Source organism: Pteropus medius, unplaced genomic scaffold (genome assembly GCF_902729225.1).
Source record: "Pteropus medius unplaced genomic scaffold, Ma_sr-lr_union100, whole genome shotgun sequence".
Taxonomy (NCBI): domain Eukaryota; kingdom Metazoa; phylum Chordata; class Mammalia; order Chiroptera; family Pteropodidae; genus Pteropus; species Pteropus medius.
Window position 1 is genome coordinate 1,896,676 of NW_024350924.1, and position 20,113 is coordinate 1,916,788.

The window sequence follows — 20,113 nt, forward strand, 5'->3', positions numbered from 1 at the left end:
AATCTTACAGTATAACGCTTCCAGAAACCGGCAATTTCATCAATACTTGCTGCAGGATTAAATAAAAAGTAGACTTTCCATTCATCCCAGTCTACTGTCATTGTTCCATCACTATCAATGCTGAAATTTTAAAAAATAGTGCTTATAACAGTTATAACAAAGTTAGCACCATTATAAAAATTAATTAAATGTTTCTTACGTATTTATTGTAGAAACCGCTCCTTTGAGTTTCATAAATATTACTGTATTTTCATATTTTAAGACTGTATTTTTTACAAAAATTGAGAATATAACAGAGTTCCCACATATCCTCGTACCCAGTTTCCCCTAACGGTGACATCTTACATTATTATAGTAAATTTGTTACAGTTAATGAATCAATATTGATGTATTATTATTAACTAAAGTTCATACTTTATTCAGGGTTCCTTAGTTTTTAACTAATGTCATTTTTTTTGGTTTAGGATCCCATCTGAGACCCCACATTCTATTTAGTCATCAAGTCTCCTTAGGTTCCTCTTGGCTACAACAGTTTCTCAGACTTTTTTTGATTTTTATAATTTTGACAGTTTAGGGGAATACTGGTCAGATATTTTGTAGAATGCTCCTCTACTGGCATTTACTTTGTATTGTTTTTTAATTATTGTATATGTTTCTTTCATTCTTGCCTATGACCTTTTATAGGGAAAGACTACAAGTTACCTTTATATCTCTAGCACTGAGCATTCAATGTTTGTTGAAGAATGAATGAATAAAATTGATTGGGGATTGATCTTATACCTTTTGACTCTTCTAATAGTATTTTTTCCTCTGATCCTCTTCTCTCTGCTTATACCTTTAAATCAACTTTAACATAAACTTCTACTTATGAATTTAAAGAAAAGACTCACTTTTACCATGCAAAATTCAGGATTTACTCAACTTTTAAGCACAGCAAATCAAAAAATACATCAGATGTTTCTTTAAAAGCTGAGTAAAAGGTGAAATTAAGCAAAATGCTTTTTCAATTGCATTTTTATTCATGGAAATCCTAAAAAAAACAGATTCCATTCTGCAAACAGGAAGATCAGTACAATTCCGGTTCCAGCCAAAACAAAATAATGGATGTAGAATTTACCCTCCTACTATAAACAATTATAAAATTGGACACAATATATGAAGCAACTGTTTTCAGGCACTGGACTACAAGCAGGACATGGTAACGATACTTGAGAGAAGGAAAACACATGAACTGAGTTCCCCGTTCACTCTGGTCCTTGTCTGGGGACACTTTACAGACTGTAGGATAGAGAAGTAGTAGCCTAGACAGAGAGCAAGTAGATAGAAAAAACAGAGAGCAGAGCTGAGGGCTGCTGAGGGGCCAGGAATTTGCACAGCAAATGTTTCAGGGTGCTCTAGAAACTATATGGGTATCTCGTTGCATCTTTGGCCAGATTCTAAGCTATGCATGACTCCATCAGTCTGACAAAAGTAGTTACTGCAGGGCTGTGAGTTTAATGGAAATCCTGTAGCTGAGCAATGTTGTAATTGAAGAAAGGAAAGAAGAAAGGGAGGGAGGGAGGGAGGGAAGAGCTGCATTCATAGCAATTAGTTTCTAACATGGAATATTAAACAAAAACAAAAATGAAAACTATTAATAATAAGGATAAGGGCTGACCTTTGTAGAATATTTTTTGCCTGAGCTTCAGAAATAGTCATACCCAGTGATTTCAAAGCAGCAATTATTTCTGAAGTTTCTATCACTCCTTTAAAAAGTGAACAAATGTCAAGTTAAAGTATCTGAAAACATAACAAGGTGAAATACACTTAGAGAACACAATAGTCTTTAAAAGTTCATGTGTTTTATAGGCCTCTAATCCCATATTCATAGCAGAATTCACAAGACTTAAAAGCTCTAAAAACTCAAAGACGTTTTGTAAACTTGGCACCAAAATTCATTTAATGGCAAAACCTGTCCTAAAATTATGTTATAATAATTGATTTTAGACAATTATTTGTCTAATTTAGTGTTGTTATTCATTTCTTTCACTGAAGGAATATTCATATACAGTTGACCTTTGAACAACAGGGATTTGAATTGCAGATAAATCCACTTAAAAGAAGATTTTTTTCAATAAACACGGTAGGGATTTCGAATCCCTGGGTTTCCTGTCTGTGGGTTTTATTTGCCCCGGGCTCAACCAGCCCCTTACTGAAATCAAAATTTTCGCATTCCCAACTTTGGTTTCCCAAAGACAAATCAAAAATATTGTTTTCAATCCACAGTTGGTTGAATCCACAAATGTGAAGGGCCAAGTAGAGTTAACTTTTGTGGGGCTCAAGGTTATACTTAGATTTTTGACAGCACTGAGGGTTGACGCCCTAAACCCCCCTGTTGTTCAAGGATCAACTGTATGTAATTGCACAGTGGTGCCCCAGACCCCGCTCGGAGTATTACATAATATATCATATGTGCACTGTATTGCTATTCTAAAATCCAAATTCAAATTTCTAAACATGTATGTCCCCAAGAGTTTCCAATAACAGACTGTAGATCTATAATAGATCTTGATTATTGTATCTACTTGGAAAGAATTAGAAAGTTAATTCTATTCAATATCTGATTCAGGGGCATGTAAATAAGGAAACTCAACATTTTATAAGGAAAGCTTTAAAATAAATAATATACTTAAAATACAATAGAATGCTAAACTTTTTAACACAACCATATACTATGTTAAATAATTCAAATCACACCCTATATTTAATGCAAGCCTACTATGCATTTCAATCTCACATTGCTGAATATTGTAAAGGAAAAATTAAGTATTCCATATTCTCCCCAAATTCTAAAACACTTACCTAATCATGTCACTCCTCAAGTCCAAAATGTCTTTTATTCCTCCCTTGTATCAAAAAATTGTTGAGGATACCAAGTCTTTTAAAATGTGAGAACAACTATTTTATGTTAAAAAAATCAACTTTAATGTCACCTAGTTGAAAAATATGTAATGTCAAAAAGCTACTATAAATTCAGTCATATTTTTAATTTGTATTTTATCAACCATAGCTGCATCTGCATACATTTATAAATAGTAGGTATGTATAAAACACTTATTTAGCCAATAAACAAAGCCCAGTATTCATAAATAGAATCTCAGATTCTTTGCAATGACTCCAAGGCCCCTAGGGTTCCAAGTTCCATGGGGTGGAATTTACTGGTCGATTCCTCAACCTATAAATCAAAGTTTTCTTCAACTGGGAAAGCTGGATCCTCTGCTTTATATCCCATTATAGTCTTCAAACATTATACTCAACGATTTAATAATTTAAACAATTTTTCGAAAGTCTACTATTCAAACCACTATGCTAAATGATATGAGAGAAGCCAAAGATTAATAAAACAACACTCCTCCAAGGCGTTTACCAGTTTCTATGAATACACTATTTTAAAAATAAATCACACTGTGTTATAGAAGAGTAAAGGATAAGGTGCGATGGAAGGATAAATAAAGGGGTGAAAAAGAAGAGTCACAAATGAATTACTGTAAAGAATAACCAAGAGACCACCACAGAAACCAAAGCATTTCAACAAAGGCAAGCGTATAAGCAAGATCTACTTAAGTTAGGGCCAGACTTGAAATGACATATTAACCAGCTTTGACCTTGTCTAGGAATTTCCCAATTCTGCCTTTGTTCAAGCTCTTCTCTCTGCTTGAGAACCCTTTCGTTTCATTTCTGTTTATATATTGACCCAGCACATATCTAAATTGTCTCCGGGCACAATTAAGCTCTCCTTGTATCATTTTTATAGCAATTATTATAATCTATCCTATATATGGCTATGTATGTTTACTCTTACTTCCCCAAAATGTATGCTTCTGAAGAAGTTTGTTTACACAGTTCTTAGTGCACTAGCTCACACAGAACGCTCAAAAACTGTTTGCTTCATTGAACTAAAATATATTAAGTAATCTTTACCTTAAGTTACAAACTCAGGCTGAGATGTAGGGGAAAAAAATTAGGTAAATATGATCCGGAATGTAATCAAGACCTACGGACTGAAAGGGAGATTCAATGTTGTCTTCAATTATACGCAGCAAGCTTTGACTGAGATGGACTTGAAATGGATTGGATATGGAACAACAGCAGTTAGATGGATGGAGAAGGAGACTGCAAGCATTCCAGCATTGTCACTCCAGGGAAAAATGCAAACTATTCCATTCCTGTAATGTGATGTACTGCTAAGTAACAAACCATCGCAGAATTTAGTGGCTTAAAAAGAATGTGATCATGAGTATGCAATCTGAGCTTGGTTCAACTCATTGGTTCTTCTGCGGATCTTGCCTTGGGTCACTCATGTAAATTCAATTATATCGAGGTTTGACTACAGCTGGAAATCCGAGATGGCTTCACTTACACATCTGTCACCTCAGATGGTAATGTAATACAGTTGGGGACTAAATGGGCATTCTCTCTACATGTGGTCTTTCCATCTGGGTAGTTAGTCCTCTTTTCCGGTGGCTCAGAGTGCTCATGAGGGAACATTCCAAAAGGACAAGCCCCATCACACAGGTATATTAAGTCTCGATAATGTCCAAAGCAGGTCAAATGGCCAAGCCCAGCTCGATGTGGTCCAGAGCTATGCACGGCCATGAACCCTGGGAGATGTGGTTTACTAGAATAGCCAATATAAGGCAACATTACTTAAACTTTGTAGCCTTAGTGTTCTCGTCTGTAAACTGCAGCTGCTGTGAAGATTGAGTGAGATAAAAATAAGATATAGAAGATAAAATAGCTAGAATAGACATGGCAGACAAGAGTAGTCCAACAAATGTTAGCTCTTTTCCTACCATTTTCTTAAAAAAAAAAAAAAAACTGCATCCAAAATAATCTTAATGGTGAAATTATGTTTAGTAATTACTTCATTCATATAGTTATAACAATAGTCCATGGATGTATTGGCTGAACAAGAGCAGGGCTCAGATACTTCTTGGTGAGAGAAGTTCAACAGATCAGTTCACCTTGGGGCTTAAATGCTTCCAGCTAGTGAGTCTGATAGTCCATCAGCCCACATACATCCTCTTGACTTCACTGATCAGCATAAAGCCTGGACTTCACTGATCAGCATAAAGCCTCCTGGGAGTGGTAAAAATGGAAGGTGAAAGGGAGTGGTAAAAATGGAATCCTATCTAGTATTAATGTTTAACACATATTAATATGTGATGAATTGGGAGGGTCTCAAGGGGAAGAATGGATGACAAGAATGGCAAGAGGGGAAAAGGTGTGATATAGGGAGCCAGATTCTGTCATTTAATTTTGGGGGAAATTTCAGGTCCAGGGTCAATGAAGTACAACTGATACCCAAAATTATCCTGTCCCAGCCAATCTGGAAGCACTGTACACCCTGGAATAAAGTGGCTGCATGTTCATATGAATTGAAAAAGCTCTCTCTCGAGGCCCCAAATATTCTGGTATCAAACTCCTTCTGATAACGACTATCAAGAGGAAGGGGTGTATTAGTTTCCTGGGCCGCTGTAACAAAGTACCATAACTTAGGTAGCTTAGAACATCAGGAATTTATTGTTTCACAGTTGTGGAGGCCAGAAGTCTGAATCCAAAGCAGTGCCCACTTCCTCTGAAGATGCTAGGGAAGGTCCTGTTCTATGCCCCTATCTAGCTTCTAGTAGCCTCAGGTGTCTCTTGGCTCATATATGCATCACTCCAATCCTGACTCCATCATCAAATGACCACCTCACATCATATTCCTCCATGTATGTCTGTCTGTGTCCAAATTTCCTCTTTATATGGCATACCTTAATGACCTCATTTTAACTTGACTACTTCTAACTTGTTCAAGTAGTCAATAGTCTAACTTGACTATTTCCAAATAAGGTCACCATCTGAGGTACTTGGGACTAGGACTTTAATGTATCTTTTGGAGGGAGACACAATTCAATCCATAACAAAAGAGGTATTCTCTTTCCCACAAAACCATCCTGGCTAAGGTAAACCGGCTGAGCTCTAAACAAAGGTGGTCCCAGAGGCAGTAGGAATAATGACACAGACAAGAGACAGCTCAATCACAGCAACACCTCCTCAAGGTCCAGGTGGGCAGCAGCCCTGGTGGCAACAGGAGAACCACCTACTGTCACAGCTCAGGTGCTTAAAACAAATGAAGCTCTACCTGCAGAGGATGGTACCTCTGTAGGACTTTGGAGACTGAGCTGTGACATTCAGTTTGACTAGTCAAGGCAGAAATTAAAAGATCTATATTGTTAATCACTTATTACTTTGAGACTTCCTCTTGCCTCAGAAAGAGTATTATCACCAATAGCTATAAGCACTTTTACAATTTTACTAGGGACAAAAGTAATATTATGTTTATTAATGGCATTTTAATTTCACTAATTATCTGACATAGTGGATATCAGCTTACAAATGGTGATCATGGTGGTAACCATCAACGATAGAGTGAAAATCCAAAACACAAGAGCACAACTATCAATCTTAGATCAGCAGCAATTGACGACCAAGTTTAATTTATAGACTTTAATAAGTAGTACTTCTAAATCTTCTGGATACCATTTCAGTAGGAGGGCCCAGAAAGGCCTAAACTTCCTTTTGGAAAATGAATGATAGCTTGGAGCACTGTGACTTTGGTATTAAGGGAAATGTAACCACTTTTGCGCTCACTGGTCACTAAAGCCGGTGACAGTCAAGTTACATTTTGTTTTAACCAAAAATCAATCAGTAGAATCCTTTAAATCACTTTCCTAGTACACTTAGAATTTTTAAATTAACAAAAAATAGATTTCACAAAACTTAAAAATTAACATATGCTTCTTAAATAGGGTATAATTGGCTTCTAATTACCCATGGCAGATTAGCCACATACGGATATAGAAGTGGTGTTCTACTTTTACATTTAGTCTCTCTGATTCAAAGGTTTGTAACATGGAATAGTAGAGTATACCTTTCTTCTTCAAATCAGCATGAATACTGATCCCAGCACTATGTGTAAGAGTAAAAAACTGGAAGCATCTTAAACATCTAACAATATGGGAATGATTAGATAAGTGTACTCAAAAATGGACTATTTGAGTCATTAAAAATTGTTTGTGAAGAATACTAAATGAAATGGAAATGCTTACATTATAATATTCAAAGAAAAAAGTGGGACACCAAACTATGCAGTGCAAAACCAAGAAAGAAACATAGACAAAACATCTAGAAGGAAATCTAAAAATATATTAAAATGTTAAACCTGACCTCTAGACAGCAGGGTTACACATAATTTTTATTTTACTTTCAGAAGCTTTTCTGTGTTATCTAACTTTCCTGTAACTGAAAGATTTTCAAAATCATCAAGAAAACAATAAATGCCATTTTTAAAACTACCATGATACTTTCAGCTCATATGTTTCAAAACAGTGGAGAGGCCTATGTACTACACCAAGTGCTTCAAATTCAGAGGGCCAAATTGTTTTATTAAAAAGATGGTAACCGGATGATTGGCTAAAGAAGCTGTGGTACATATATATAATGGAATATTACTCAGCCATAAAAAGAGATGAAATACTGCCATTTGCAACAACATGGATAGACCTTGAAATAATCATATTAAGCAAAGTAAGCCAGACAGAAAGGTTGAAAATCACACAATATCACATATGTGGGATATAATCATAAAAGCAATAAATGAACAGGACAAACAAACGGAGACTCATGGACATGGACAATGAACTAATGGTTACCAGAAGGGAGGGGGAAATAAAGAAATAAAATGTTTAAAAAAAAAAAAAAAGATGGTAACTACACAGATATTATAATACTAATAAATGTAGTTTACATATTATTCTTAGAAATTAAAAAAATACTGCTAAACAAGTAATAGAATTGAATCTTTGATAGTTAGAAGTTAAAGGCTAGTAAAAATATCCTTTAGTAATGAATTATTAGTCACATTAAGCTAATTGTGACTAAAACACACAAATATACACACCATCATTATTTGTGTCCAGACTATTAAATGCCAGCCTCATTTTTTTCTCATGGTCTTTAAGGTATTTCATAAATTCTTCAAAGTCCAATTTTGAATCATTATTGGTATCTCCAGCTTTTAAAATGTCCTGCAAGAAAGAAGAAACTCATTGCAGAGACATATTGCAAGTAAATCCACTATACCATGCTAATATTGGCACTTTTCACTCATATTAATTATGATTTCCATCAGCATCCATTACCCTAGTTTTTCAGTCACAGCTACAAGGTTAAGTAGATTGTGATTTTTTTTAAATTTGTGCAATACTAGAGTCAATAGCCACCATGTCATTCCAAATAATTATGAGTCTTGTAAGTATTTACTTGAGGTTATCAATGAATGCCAAGTACCTTGAAAGACTAAAGATACTAAGATACAGTCTTTACTATGAGAGTTCACAAGTATTAATTAAATGAGATAAAATATGTGAAATTCTAGTATGACCCACAGCTTAATGGTTTGAGACCTAAATTTATAAAGTAAAAAGATATGTTCAGATCTCACTGGGGTGTCATGCTTTAAAAAAAAAAAATTAACAATGGTAATTTTTAAATACACATCATCTATATTTCCAGTAGACTCTTGCATCAAAGCCATAGGCCATGTCTTGCACACCTTTGTACCATCAATACCTAGTATAAAGTATGGCACACAAAGGCTATTAATCATTGTTTGCTGAATTGAAAAATACTGTGATCTAGGCACTGGATTAGGTGCTAGGGATTAAAAGACAAGAAGATGCAGGCCCTGCCCTGAAGGAAGTTACTGACTAGTAGAGACCACTCACATAACCAAAGAGAATATGTTAAGCGACAAAATGAGAATGTATTCAAGGCATAGTGGAGTTTGGGATTCAGGAGCACCTTCACAGGGGAAGAGTGCTTAAGCTGAGACTGCAGAAAAAAAATAGGCATTAACTGGGCAGACGAATAGAGAAGACAGTCCAAGAATCTTTGCAAGCAGGTAGAACATACGTTAATTAGAAAAAAACACAATAATAATGATAGTCATAAACAATAACAGCTAATATTTATTGAGAACTTACTTCTAAGCATTTTGTATATATAAATTCATTTACTCTTCATAATAACCCTAAATGGTTCCAATTTACTGAGGACAAAATGCAAAGGAGAAAAGCATTTTCTCAAACCATTTTCTCAAACCATTAAGACAGGCAGAGGAGAGAGCATAGAGGAGTTCTATAACACAAAAAAATTTCAAATTAATCCTGTAGGTTGTGTTTCCCAATGAGCAGAATACATACAGTGCTTACACGGAAACAGTATTAAATAACACTAAATCAGTGCGAGAAAATTATTCCTGTTTCAATTATCTTTCAATACTTCTGATTACAAAATGGAGAACATCTCAGTTTTGTGCTAATATGCCTCAATACTTGCCAATTTAAAAAAAAAATCAGAGTATAAGCATCAGGTACAACTTTGTCAAACAATATAGTTTTTAGCCAGAAATTAATAACATTACTCTATTTCTATTTTGTTTTATGCTTATTTTTAATCTACTAGTTTTCTAACTATAGTAGCACTATGAAATTTTATTTTAAAATGAATTTCTTCACACACAAACGAATCAATTCACTTAAAATAATTAACAGTATAGTCAGTTCTTGTTTACAGCCAACCTCATGAAGTTGGAAATGTTGCTGTAAATGATGGAGTGCCATGATCAGTGTTAGAAAGGCCATTCCAGTGGTAGACTTTGATGAGAGAGAGAGAGAGAAAAGATAAAAACTAAAAAGATCAGTAAGGGGACAACCGCAAAAATCTAAAGGAGAAATGAACCTTTGAACTACAGGGAAGGTGGTAGGAATGGAAACAAGATACAAAAGAGCTTTAGAAGGTGGGAGGTAACTTGATCACTGACACACTATAGAGGGTAAGGGAAAAAGAGGAATCTAAAACTCTGAAGGTGCTATTTGACTTGCCGGATGCATGGTGGGATCTTCCTCTGAAAGCAAATCAGGTTTGCAAGAAAAAGAGTTGGCGGGGGATGAGTTAAGGAATAGGCAAAAAGGAAAAGAGATATGCAGGACTAAGTTCCTAAGTTTGCGCTTCAGTGGCTATAAAATAGTAAGAAATCCAAAATAGGAAAGTTGGGAGAAACACTGGGGGTAGTGCTGATGAGCTGTCTTCATGATGTCCAGCAGACAGTAGATGGTATATGTGTGAATTTCAAATGTGAACTTGGAAATGTGAACTTAGACAACATCAGTAGAGGGACCGAGCAGAAGCAACACGAGTTGATGAAATCACTGAGAGAAAGGGGCTGGCGTCAACTCTGAGCAACGCCTACCCTCGGCGAAATTTTCTTTTTGGACATTTATGTCATTCCCTAATCATCTTCACAATTTTTGCCATAACAAAGTGATAAGTGGTAACCTACCATTTAATTAATCTATTTTGCTTAAATGGTTTACTTTTTAGAAACAAATTTATTTTTAAAGTAAACTTTATATCGCTACCATAACTAGAAAACCAATTTAAGTTGCCATAAATCAAAAGTAACTATAAATATAAATTAACCCAACTAAAAAATAGATAAAAAGATTTAAATAGGCAATTCACCAAAGAAGACTTCGAAAGGTTGTAAGCACAAGAAAGGATATTCAATAACATCAGTCATTAAGGAAATGCAAATTAAAAACAAATGAGATATTTCTGCCCATTCATTAGAATGACTATGATCAAAAAAGCTAAATGTTGGCAAGGATATGGAGAAACCAGGACCCGCATTGATGGTGGGGATATAAAATGGTATAGCCACATTGCAAAGCAGTTTGGCAGTTTCTTAAAAAGTTAAACATATACTTACTAAATGACTCAGCAATCCCACTCCTAGATATCTAAGAGAGATGAAAGCAGATGGCCATATAAAAACTTAGACACAAATGTTCACAGCAGCATTATTCATAATAGCCAAAAACTGGAAACAAACCAAATGCCCATCGACTACTAAATCGATAAAAATATGGTATATCCATACAATGGAATATTACTCAGCAATAAAAAGGGAAAAAACTACTAATACATGCTATAACATTGATAAGCCTCAAAAATATACTTAAGTTAAATTAGCCAGACACAAAGGACTACATTGGTTTTTTTCCCGTTCATATGAAATCTCTAAAACAGGAAAAGCTATAGAGACAAAAAGCAGATCAGTTGTTATGTAGAGGTGAGGATGGGAGTGGAAACTGCAAAAGAGCACAGGTAACTTTCTTTTTGAAGTAACAGAAATGTTCCCAAATCATATGGTGGTAATGGTTACACAACTAGATAATTTGTACTAAAAATCACTAAACTATCTACTTAACAATAAGTAAATTTCATAGTATGTAAATTACACTTTAATAAAGATGTTTTAAAAATTAATATATTAATAATTAATGTGTTAAATATTGTCACCACCAAAAAAAAAGGTAATTATGGCAATTTCTCGTCAAGTTAGCAGAGTAAGTAAATGCTGTGCTTGCCTCCTCCCACGACCACATTAAAATTACAACTAAATTATAAAACATCCATCCTTGAGAATCACCTGAAGACTAGATGAACAGAATTTCTATAACTAAGGACGTAAAGAAGAAACCACATCAAGACAGAAGGGCGGAGACGCAACATGCGCTGGTCCCACGCCCAAGTGTGGCGTTATCTAGGCTGCAGAGGTATTCCCTGAGGAGCACGGGTTCCCAGCCTCACCGGGGATCCCCAGTCCAGAGCACCAGTACCAGGAAGAGAAATCCCCCACAACATCTGGCTGTGAAAATCAGTGGAGACCCCATCCAGGTGAGATGGAAGGCTGCTGGAGTACCAGGTATCCCGTAAAGAGCCCTCACACAGACTCACTTGCTCACAAACACTCGCACTAAGCTCCAGAGAAGGGACAGAAGCTTGAAAGGCACCAAGAACCTACAGGGAGAAACTGAATTGTCTGGCATCAGAGCAAGGGGCTAGAGGGGCAGCTCTGGCAGGGATAGAAGTGCTGGTAGCCTCGCTGTTCCTTTGCTGAGCCCTCCCCCAACCCAGCCTGCAGTCACAGGTGGGCACCAAATCTAAGTATCCACGACACTGGCTAATACTGCTCACCCCACTCTGGTGGTATCCTGAAAACCAGCCCTACCCAATTTGCGCACAGGCCCAAACTTCCTTCAGAAGCTATTCTTCATAAGCAACCAACCTCAGCCCACACTGTGGAATTCCCTAAAATCTCTGAAAAGTATAAAACTCCCAAACAAGCAGTGGCTGGCCTCAGTGTGCCCCATACCTCTTGCTAATCAGCTCCCAGCACTAGCAGCAGCCAGCCTTGGTTTGCAGAATAGCCTCTCCCAGGTGCCTCCAAACCCAGCACAGGCAGCTACCAACTGCAGATCATTCTATAGCTCCTACCAGGTGGCCCTGGGCCAGGCAAAGGCAGCAGCTGACCTAGGTCTGTACCAGAGCCCCTCGCAAGAGGCCCCAGAACCAACAAACCTGGTAGCTGGCTTCAGACCACACCAGAGCACAACCCAATTAGCTCCACAAATGGCACATCCAAAGGGCAGACTCAGCAGGCACCAGAGCCCCACTACAGCAAATCTCACTCCATAGGGTCAGCCCCCACGTAACTACTCATCTGCCATAGTCACAGCCAGTAAGCCTGAGGGTCAATCCTGCCCACTGACATACCAACAGCAATGAAGGCTCAGCTACAACAAGAGGGCACACACAGCCCACACAAGGGACACACCTGGAGCACCCGGCTCAGGTGGCCAGGGAGACTATGCTACTGGACAGCACGAGACATCTACTACATAAGGCCACCTTGCCAAGACTGGGAGATGTAGCAGATTGACCAAATATGTAGATGTTGTTATTGATAGGTATGTAGTTAACAAACACAAGGAGGCAGCCAAAATGAGAAGACAGAGAAACATGTCCCAAATGAAAGAACAAAACTCCAGAAAAAGAACTAAACAAAATACAGGCAAGCAATCTACCAGATACAGAGTTCAAAACACTGGTTATAAGGATGCTCAATGGACTTAGGGAAAGAATAGATGGACTCCATGAGAACTTACAGAGAGATAGAAACCATAAAAAAAAAAAGGCAGTCAGAAATGAAGAATACAATAACTGAAATGAAGAATGCATTGGGTGGAATCAACAGCAGATTAGATAAAGCATACAACCAAATCAGTGATTTGGAAGATAAGGTCACAGTAAACATCCAATAAGAACAGCAAAAAGAAAAAAAAAAAGTTTTAGGGACCTCTGGGACAACATCACACATAACAAGATTTGCATAATAGGGGTACTAAAAGGAGAAGAGAGAGAAAACAAGGACTTGAAAACTTATTTAAAGAAATAATGACTAAAAGCTTCCTTAACCCGGCAAAGGAAATACAAATACAAGTCAAGGAAGTACAGAAAATCCCAACAAAGATGATTGCCAAGAGGCACGCACCAAGACACACCATAGTTCAAATGCCAAAGGTTAAAGACAAAGAGATAATCTTAAAAGCAGTAAGAGAAAAGCAGTTATTTATTTACCAGGGGATGACAGCTGATTTCTCAACAGAAACTTTGCAGGCCGGAAGGAACTGGCACAAAATATTCAAAAGTGAAGAAAAGCAAGGATGTACAACAAAGATTATTCTACCCAGAAAGGCTATCATTTAGAATCAAAGGACAGATAAAAGAGCTTCCCAGAAAGGAAGAACCTAACGGACTTCATAACCACAAAACCAGCATTACAAAAAATGTTAAATGTCTTTAAAAAAAGAAAAGCATATATATCAAAAATATGAATAATAAAATGACAATAACTACATACCTATCAATAACAACATACTTACCTATCAATAACTACATATCTTTAAATGGATTAAATACTCCAATCAAAAGACATAGGGTGGCTGAATGAAGAAGAAAACAAGACTCTTGCATATGCTGCCTACAAGAGACTCACTTCAGATCGAAAGACTCACAGACTGAAAGTCCAGGGATATTTCATGCAAATGGAAATGAAAAAAAGCTGGAGTACCAATACTTATATCAGACAAAATAGACTTTAAAACAAAGGCTATTAAAAGAGACAATGAAGGACATTTCATATACAATAGCCAAGATATGAAAGCAACCTAAGTATCCATCCATAAACAACTGGATATATGTATAGTACATATATACAATGGACTATTACTCAGCAATAGAAAAGAATGAAACCTTGAGCTCTCTTCAGCAACACATATACTAAAATTGGAATGACAAAATAAATGAAGTATTATGTACAGCATGGATGGACATAGGTGAAATAAGTCAGACAGGGGAAGACAACTACCATATGATTTCACTGACATGTGGAATCTAAAGAACGTAATGAATGAATAATCAAAAGAGAAAAAACTCGTAGATAAGAGAACAAGCTGACAGTTGCCAATGGGAGCGGGGTTAAGGGGCTGGGTGAAAAAGGTGAAGATATTAAGAATACAAATTGGCAATTACAAAATAGTCACAAGGATGTAAAGTACAGCATAGGGAATACAGTTAATAATATTGTAATAACTGTGCCAGGTGGGTACTAGACTTATCGGGGGGACCACTTCATAACATACACACACATATATATTGTGTGTAGCAATGTCAATATGTGTGTGTCTGGCCAGTATTAACCGTGTAATATTATCCAGTATGCTGTATACCTGAAACTAATACATTGAATGTCAATTGAAATTCAAAAACAAATGTAAATAAATAAATAAATTTTAAAACAAGGTAATTATGTGTGGTGATGGATGTGTTAACTAATCTTATTATGGTAATCACTTCACAACATATACATGTATAAATCATCAGGTTATACACTTTAAACATGCACAGTGTTATATGTCAATCATATCTCAATAAAGCTGGAACAAAAATAATATAATAAAAGGAAAACGGGGGGATTAGACTCTAGTTAAATATCAGTGCCTTCCTGAAGGCTCTGAGCCTGAGGCTTGTCTCTTCTCTTCTTTTAAAGGAGGATTAACAAGTATTCGAACTGTTAAAGCCACATTGCAATGAACTGAGAATTTCTGCTCAATATAATCACGAAGACTGAAAAAAAAATCATTTAAAAGGGAGTCATTTTCTTATCTTTAGATTAGATGTAGCTTCTGTAATGTCCAAGAATAATCTAAAACCATCTCTCATTCATACCATTAGTAGTTTGTGTCCCTTTTTAGGGGAAAATTTGACTAAAAATGCACTCTGGCTACCAATATTGTTCAGTCTAGAGCTCATCAACAAAATCAGACAACCAAAAATCATCAATAGCATGAAAGAAGGGCCATATTCAATTACTGGAAAAACTACCCCTGGTGGAGATGGGTATAAGATTTGAGGGAGTATTACATCCATTAGGAAAAAAAAGTTCTAAAAATAAAAAAACGTGATGGCAATAAACAATTCAACAATAGTTTCATTAACAAAACGCACATAGCTGAACAGTCATTTAGTAAGCTGAAGAGTATGGAATTGAATTAATGTTGCTGGAGGTAACCGATACATCGGAGGAAAACAGTGAAAGGCTGAGAATGATACAGCACCAAAAACGTGGTAATACATACAATGGAATACTACTTAGCCTTTAAAAGAAAGACTCTGACATATGTTACATGGATGAACTTTGAGGACATTATACTAAGTGAAATAAGCCATTCACAAAAAGACAAACACCATATGATGCCACTGTATTTTTTTTTTTTACATGAGGTACTTAGAATACTCAAAATATAGAGATAGAAAGCAGAATGATGGTTTCCTAGAGCTGGATGGAGGAAGGAATAGGGAGTTTAATAGGTATAGAGTTTTCATTTTACAAGATGAAAAGAGTTATGGCGATAGACAGTGGTACTAGTTGCCCAATATTATGAATGTATTTAACACCACCGAATTGTACACTTAAAAATGGTGAAGATGGTAAATTTTATGTTAAAAAAACAATATCTCATCCCAGAGTAAATAGCAGAGATTAGTACCACCCTTAAAGACCTACGAAAGAACCCAGGGGTGGTGATCCCATCATTTTTTTTCACCAGTCTGAACCCTACAAAAGCTAGGTGGATCACAGGGGAAGATGACAGTGGAGTGCTTCAAACTTAACCAAGTAGTAGAGGAGCCAATTGCAGCGGTGGATACAGATGTGGTACCTTTACTAGAGCAGATTAACACAGTTCAGAAACAGCATATAGCCACTGATACGGTGAATACACTGATTTATATTTACCAAGGAGGACCATACCCAGCAGGCATTCACATGGGATGGGCAATAATATACATTTAAATCTCCCACCCTCTGTCATAAAGGAATCTGGTCCATCTACACATTCACAGAACATCACACTGTTTCACTATATTGACAACATCATGTTATTTGGATTAGATGAGTAAGAAATAGCAATATGTTGGAGGCCTTAGTAAGATACATGCACTCCAGAGGGTGGCAGATAAGAGTCACTGAAAATAAGAGTCCGAGGTCTACCATATCGATTAAGTATTTTCAGGACCAGTGGTAGGAAAAATGTTGCATGGAATTTATAACAAGCCCCCAAAGGAGAATCTTCAGCAGAAAACTATAACTGGCATGCTATGGGGCCACGGTAGAAACAACGTGCTTCACTATGGGACATCAAATGACAATACAGACAGAGAGGCCTATCGTGAGTTGGGTTCTGTCATACCCAATACCAAATCATAAATTTTGGTGAGCCCAGAAAGCAATCCATATGATGGAAAACAAAACAATCTCAGGATCAAGCACAAGCAGAATCAGCACGAGCAAGCTACACAGAGTGGTCCAGATCTCCGTACCCCACCACCGTTATACTATGACCAGCTGACACAGAAGGAAAAAAGATGAGATTGGTTTGGGGACGGGTTTCTTAGTGTGTAAGTGCAAACTGAGAACAGCCTAGTATGCACTGCTCTCTGATTCCTACCTCTCAAGGTTCTCCTCTGATATCCCTTCTAGAGTAAGCAGGAGCCTGAGATACTTGACAGGCTGAGGGAGGTACAGTGTCCTGGAATTCTGGGCTAAGAGAAGGAAGTAGGACCAGACTGTTCTAAGAGACAGGGTCCAGGGACAAAATCAAAATAAAACCATGCAGATGGTTTGATTAAGTCATCAATATGAAGAGATAAAGCAGAGTGAGAAGATAATGAGATAAAAATCAAATCAGAGCACAGAACTCTTAAAGAATTTTCTGAGCTATAGGAACGGTTTGGACTTCACACGCACACACGAACGAGTGGGGTGATGAAGACTGCTCAGCATTGACAAGGGAAATGGTATAATCGTTTCCTCCTGATATTCTGAAACTTCCATGTAAAGAATTTTTAAATAATCAAAACAAAACCCATCCAGAGAAGGAAAACATCAGTAATTGAGGCAAGATGCCAAACAATCAGCTGAAGTGCAAACACATGGATCAAGGTCTGATTCCTCCTAGACTTTGCGTATGTCAGAAAGAGATGGCAACTCTTAGGGACCCACTTGTGCCTGTCGTCGAAGTGTGAACCCTGCGGGGGTTGTGAACGTCCTTATTACACAGGTCTTTGACTCCTGTATTCACAAAAACCAACACGGCCCCCGAAATTCTGTGTGGGTTCAGTAAATGTTGAACGTGTCATCAGACACCCACTCGGCATCTCCCAAAAGGCCCAGGAGGGGACTTTGGTCATTGTGGACAGTAGCCGTCTTAAGAAAGTTGAGACCGTGCTTTGCTGGGCTGCATGATTCTGCATGAGGGGCTCACGGAAGAGAATCCCACCCTCACGACAGAGGCCTTTGAAAGAAGCTCCAGAAAGGGCAAGTCTGGCTTCCCGCTCCGCCCAACATTTCTGCAGACTCCCGGTGCCACGTTCTCTTGGTCCATTACCTTCTCCGAAAACAGGCCGAACATGGAGCTCCAGTTTTTCAGCCCCTCCTGGAGCTCTTTGATGTCCACCACTCCGTCCCCGTTGCGGTCCAGGTCTCGGAAGAGGACCTCGTAGTGGAAGTAGTCCTCGCTGTCCTGGCAGGCGGCCGTGGGCAGCACGAAGCCGCGCAGCCAGCGCAGCACGGCGCGCCCCGTGCGGGCCCGCGGTGGCGAGGGCCACATGGCCGCCTGTCCGCCGGCCCGAGCGAGGGCGTCCCGCCCTCAGGCCGCGCCACCTAACCCGGCCTCGACGGTGGCGGCTGTGGCAACCGCCTGCCGGAGCCGCCTGGGGCGAGGGGACCCGCGCCTGGGGGTTCTCGGGCGCCGCCCAGAGGCCCCTCGGGAGCGCGGGCGCGCCGGAAGTGGGAAGAGGAGGCTCCGGCCGCGGTGGCCCTGCGGCCTGCGGTTGACACGCGAGCCGGCGTGAGTGCGAGGAGGGGAAGCGCACCCCCAAGCGGCGTGGAAGGAGTGCTCGGTGTCTAGACTCCCTCGGCGTAAACTCGGTGCCTGCAGCAGTGGAGTTGCTCTGACCTGCACCCCCGACCTGAGTGTCCAGTGCCCTGGTGCCACCTCTCCTCCCAGAGTGGGTCATCGCCTTGCAGTTGGGCCCTCGCTGACCCTACACTTCCTTGTCACAACATGCAAAGGACACTTTAAAATCCTCCCCACGCTCATATATATGTATAGGTATATATATAACCAATTTACTCAGATTGACAAAAGCTGATCACGGAAGCATTCAATAAATGACAGATTAATTCAATAATAATTCTTCCCCTCCCAATTATCTTATGTTTGAAGATGTTATCCTCACAAATAGCTTACAGTTTAAAATGATATTTGAGGGTCGGGCCTAGTTAGTACTTGGATGGAAGACCACCGAGGAACACCAAGTGCTGTAGGCATAAAAAATAATAAAAAATAAGGGACCGTAAGCTGACAAGATCCTTACAATCTGTAAGGTCAACCAGAGATGCCTCGCCTAAAATAAATAAATAAACAAACAAATAAATAATAAAATAAATTGATGTTTGAATGTATGTATCCTGGACAGAGAACATAAGCCAAAATTCTACTATTTAACAAAGACCTAGTTCTGACAATCAAGGAAATTTATAGACACAAGATTTCTGAAGGACTTTGTAGCTGTGGCAGTCTTTAATTATATGGCAAGTTTGAAAGTGTTTTTAGTTTATCTTATTAGAAGCAAGAGAAGGAGGAGAACTTTGTCTTCTATATATTAAATAGGAAGACAGCGCATGTATTCTAGAACACCTATTACATTATGGGTACTCAAATATTTAACTACAATCAGCAACATTTTACATCTCAACTTTGATAGCTTGAAAAAATTGGGATTATATATGCGTGTCTGTATCATGTTTATGTATGTATATGTGTGTATAAATATATAAATATATCTACATACATGCACACAAATACTTATTGTCTTACTTTATGGTTAAGTGGAATACAACACATGACCATGTGTAGAGCATTTATTGTACATAGAGGGGAGTTTACATTTTTTCCATCACTCCCTTAGCTCATTAGAAGCCAATTCAACGATCTGTTGAATCTTAGGAAGAGTAGCTAATTTATATTCATCTTTCCAAATTAAGCTTAACCACCATTGCCACATGAGCTTCATGTAAAAATCTTATGAAAACGTTATAAATATCCCTCAGACGCTTAGCAAATAAGAATATTGTTCAAAGGCTATGGCTTTTTCTATTGGTGGCTTTATTTTTGAAAGATAGTATATAAATAAAAGTGACATCATTTAAAACTGTTCCTTAGAAGTGAGTGAGTTTTTAATAACCTGTGAGAGAAACCAAATATCTAATAAAAACCTTTACTAAAACATACTTAATTCTTGGATATATGTTTGCTAACTGTGTGAAAAAACCAAACCACCATTATTTATGTCCAAACCCTTAAAAGCCAGCTTCATTTTTTTCTCATTACCTTTAAGGTACTGCAAAAAATGTTCCAAGGTTCAGCAGATAATGTATGTTAATACCAACAGATTTTAAAATTATCTATAAGAGAAAAAATTATATTAGGGACACAGATCCAGACAAGGTAGATTTCAAATTATAATGTTTAAACATCTGTACATTTATCTCATGTAA

The 20,113-nt window shown here is 37.8% G+C and overlaps 1 protein-coding gene across 1 annotated transcript in view; it reads right to left on the reverse strand.

Annotated features, from left to right (window-relative positions):
- The window catches only part of LOC120584934 (calcium-binding mitochondrial carrier protein SCaMC-1-like), a 42,053-nt gene extending 23,892 nt beyond the window's left edge, over positions 1-18,161 (reverse strand). Inside the window, exons 1-4 of the mRNA XM_039840994.1 lie at positions 17,940-18,161; positions 7,985-8,111; positions 1,658-1,745; positions 9-120 (exon numbers count right to left, since the gene is read on the reverse strand). Coding sequence (XP_039696928.1) covers positions 9-120; positions 1,658-1,745; positions 7,985-8,111; positions 17,940-18,161 — 549 coding nt within the window. The remainder of the gene's footprint in view (positions 1-8; positions 121-1,657; positions 1,746-7,984; positions 8,112-17,939) is intronic.
- Positions 18,162-20,113: the final 1,952 nt, after the last annotated feature.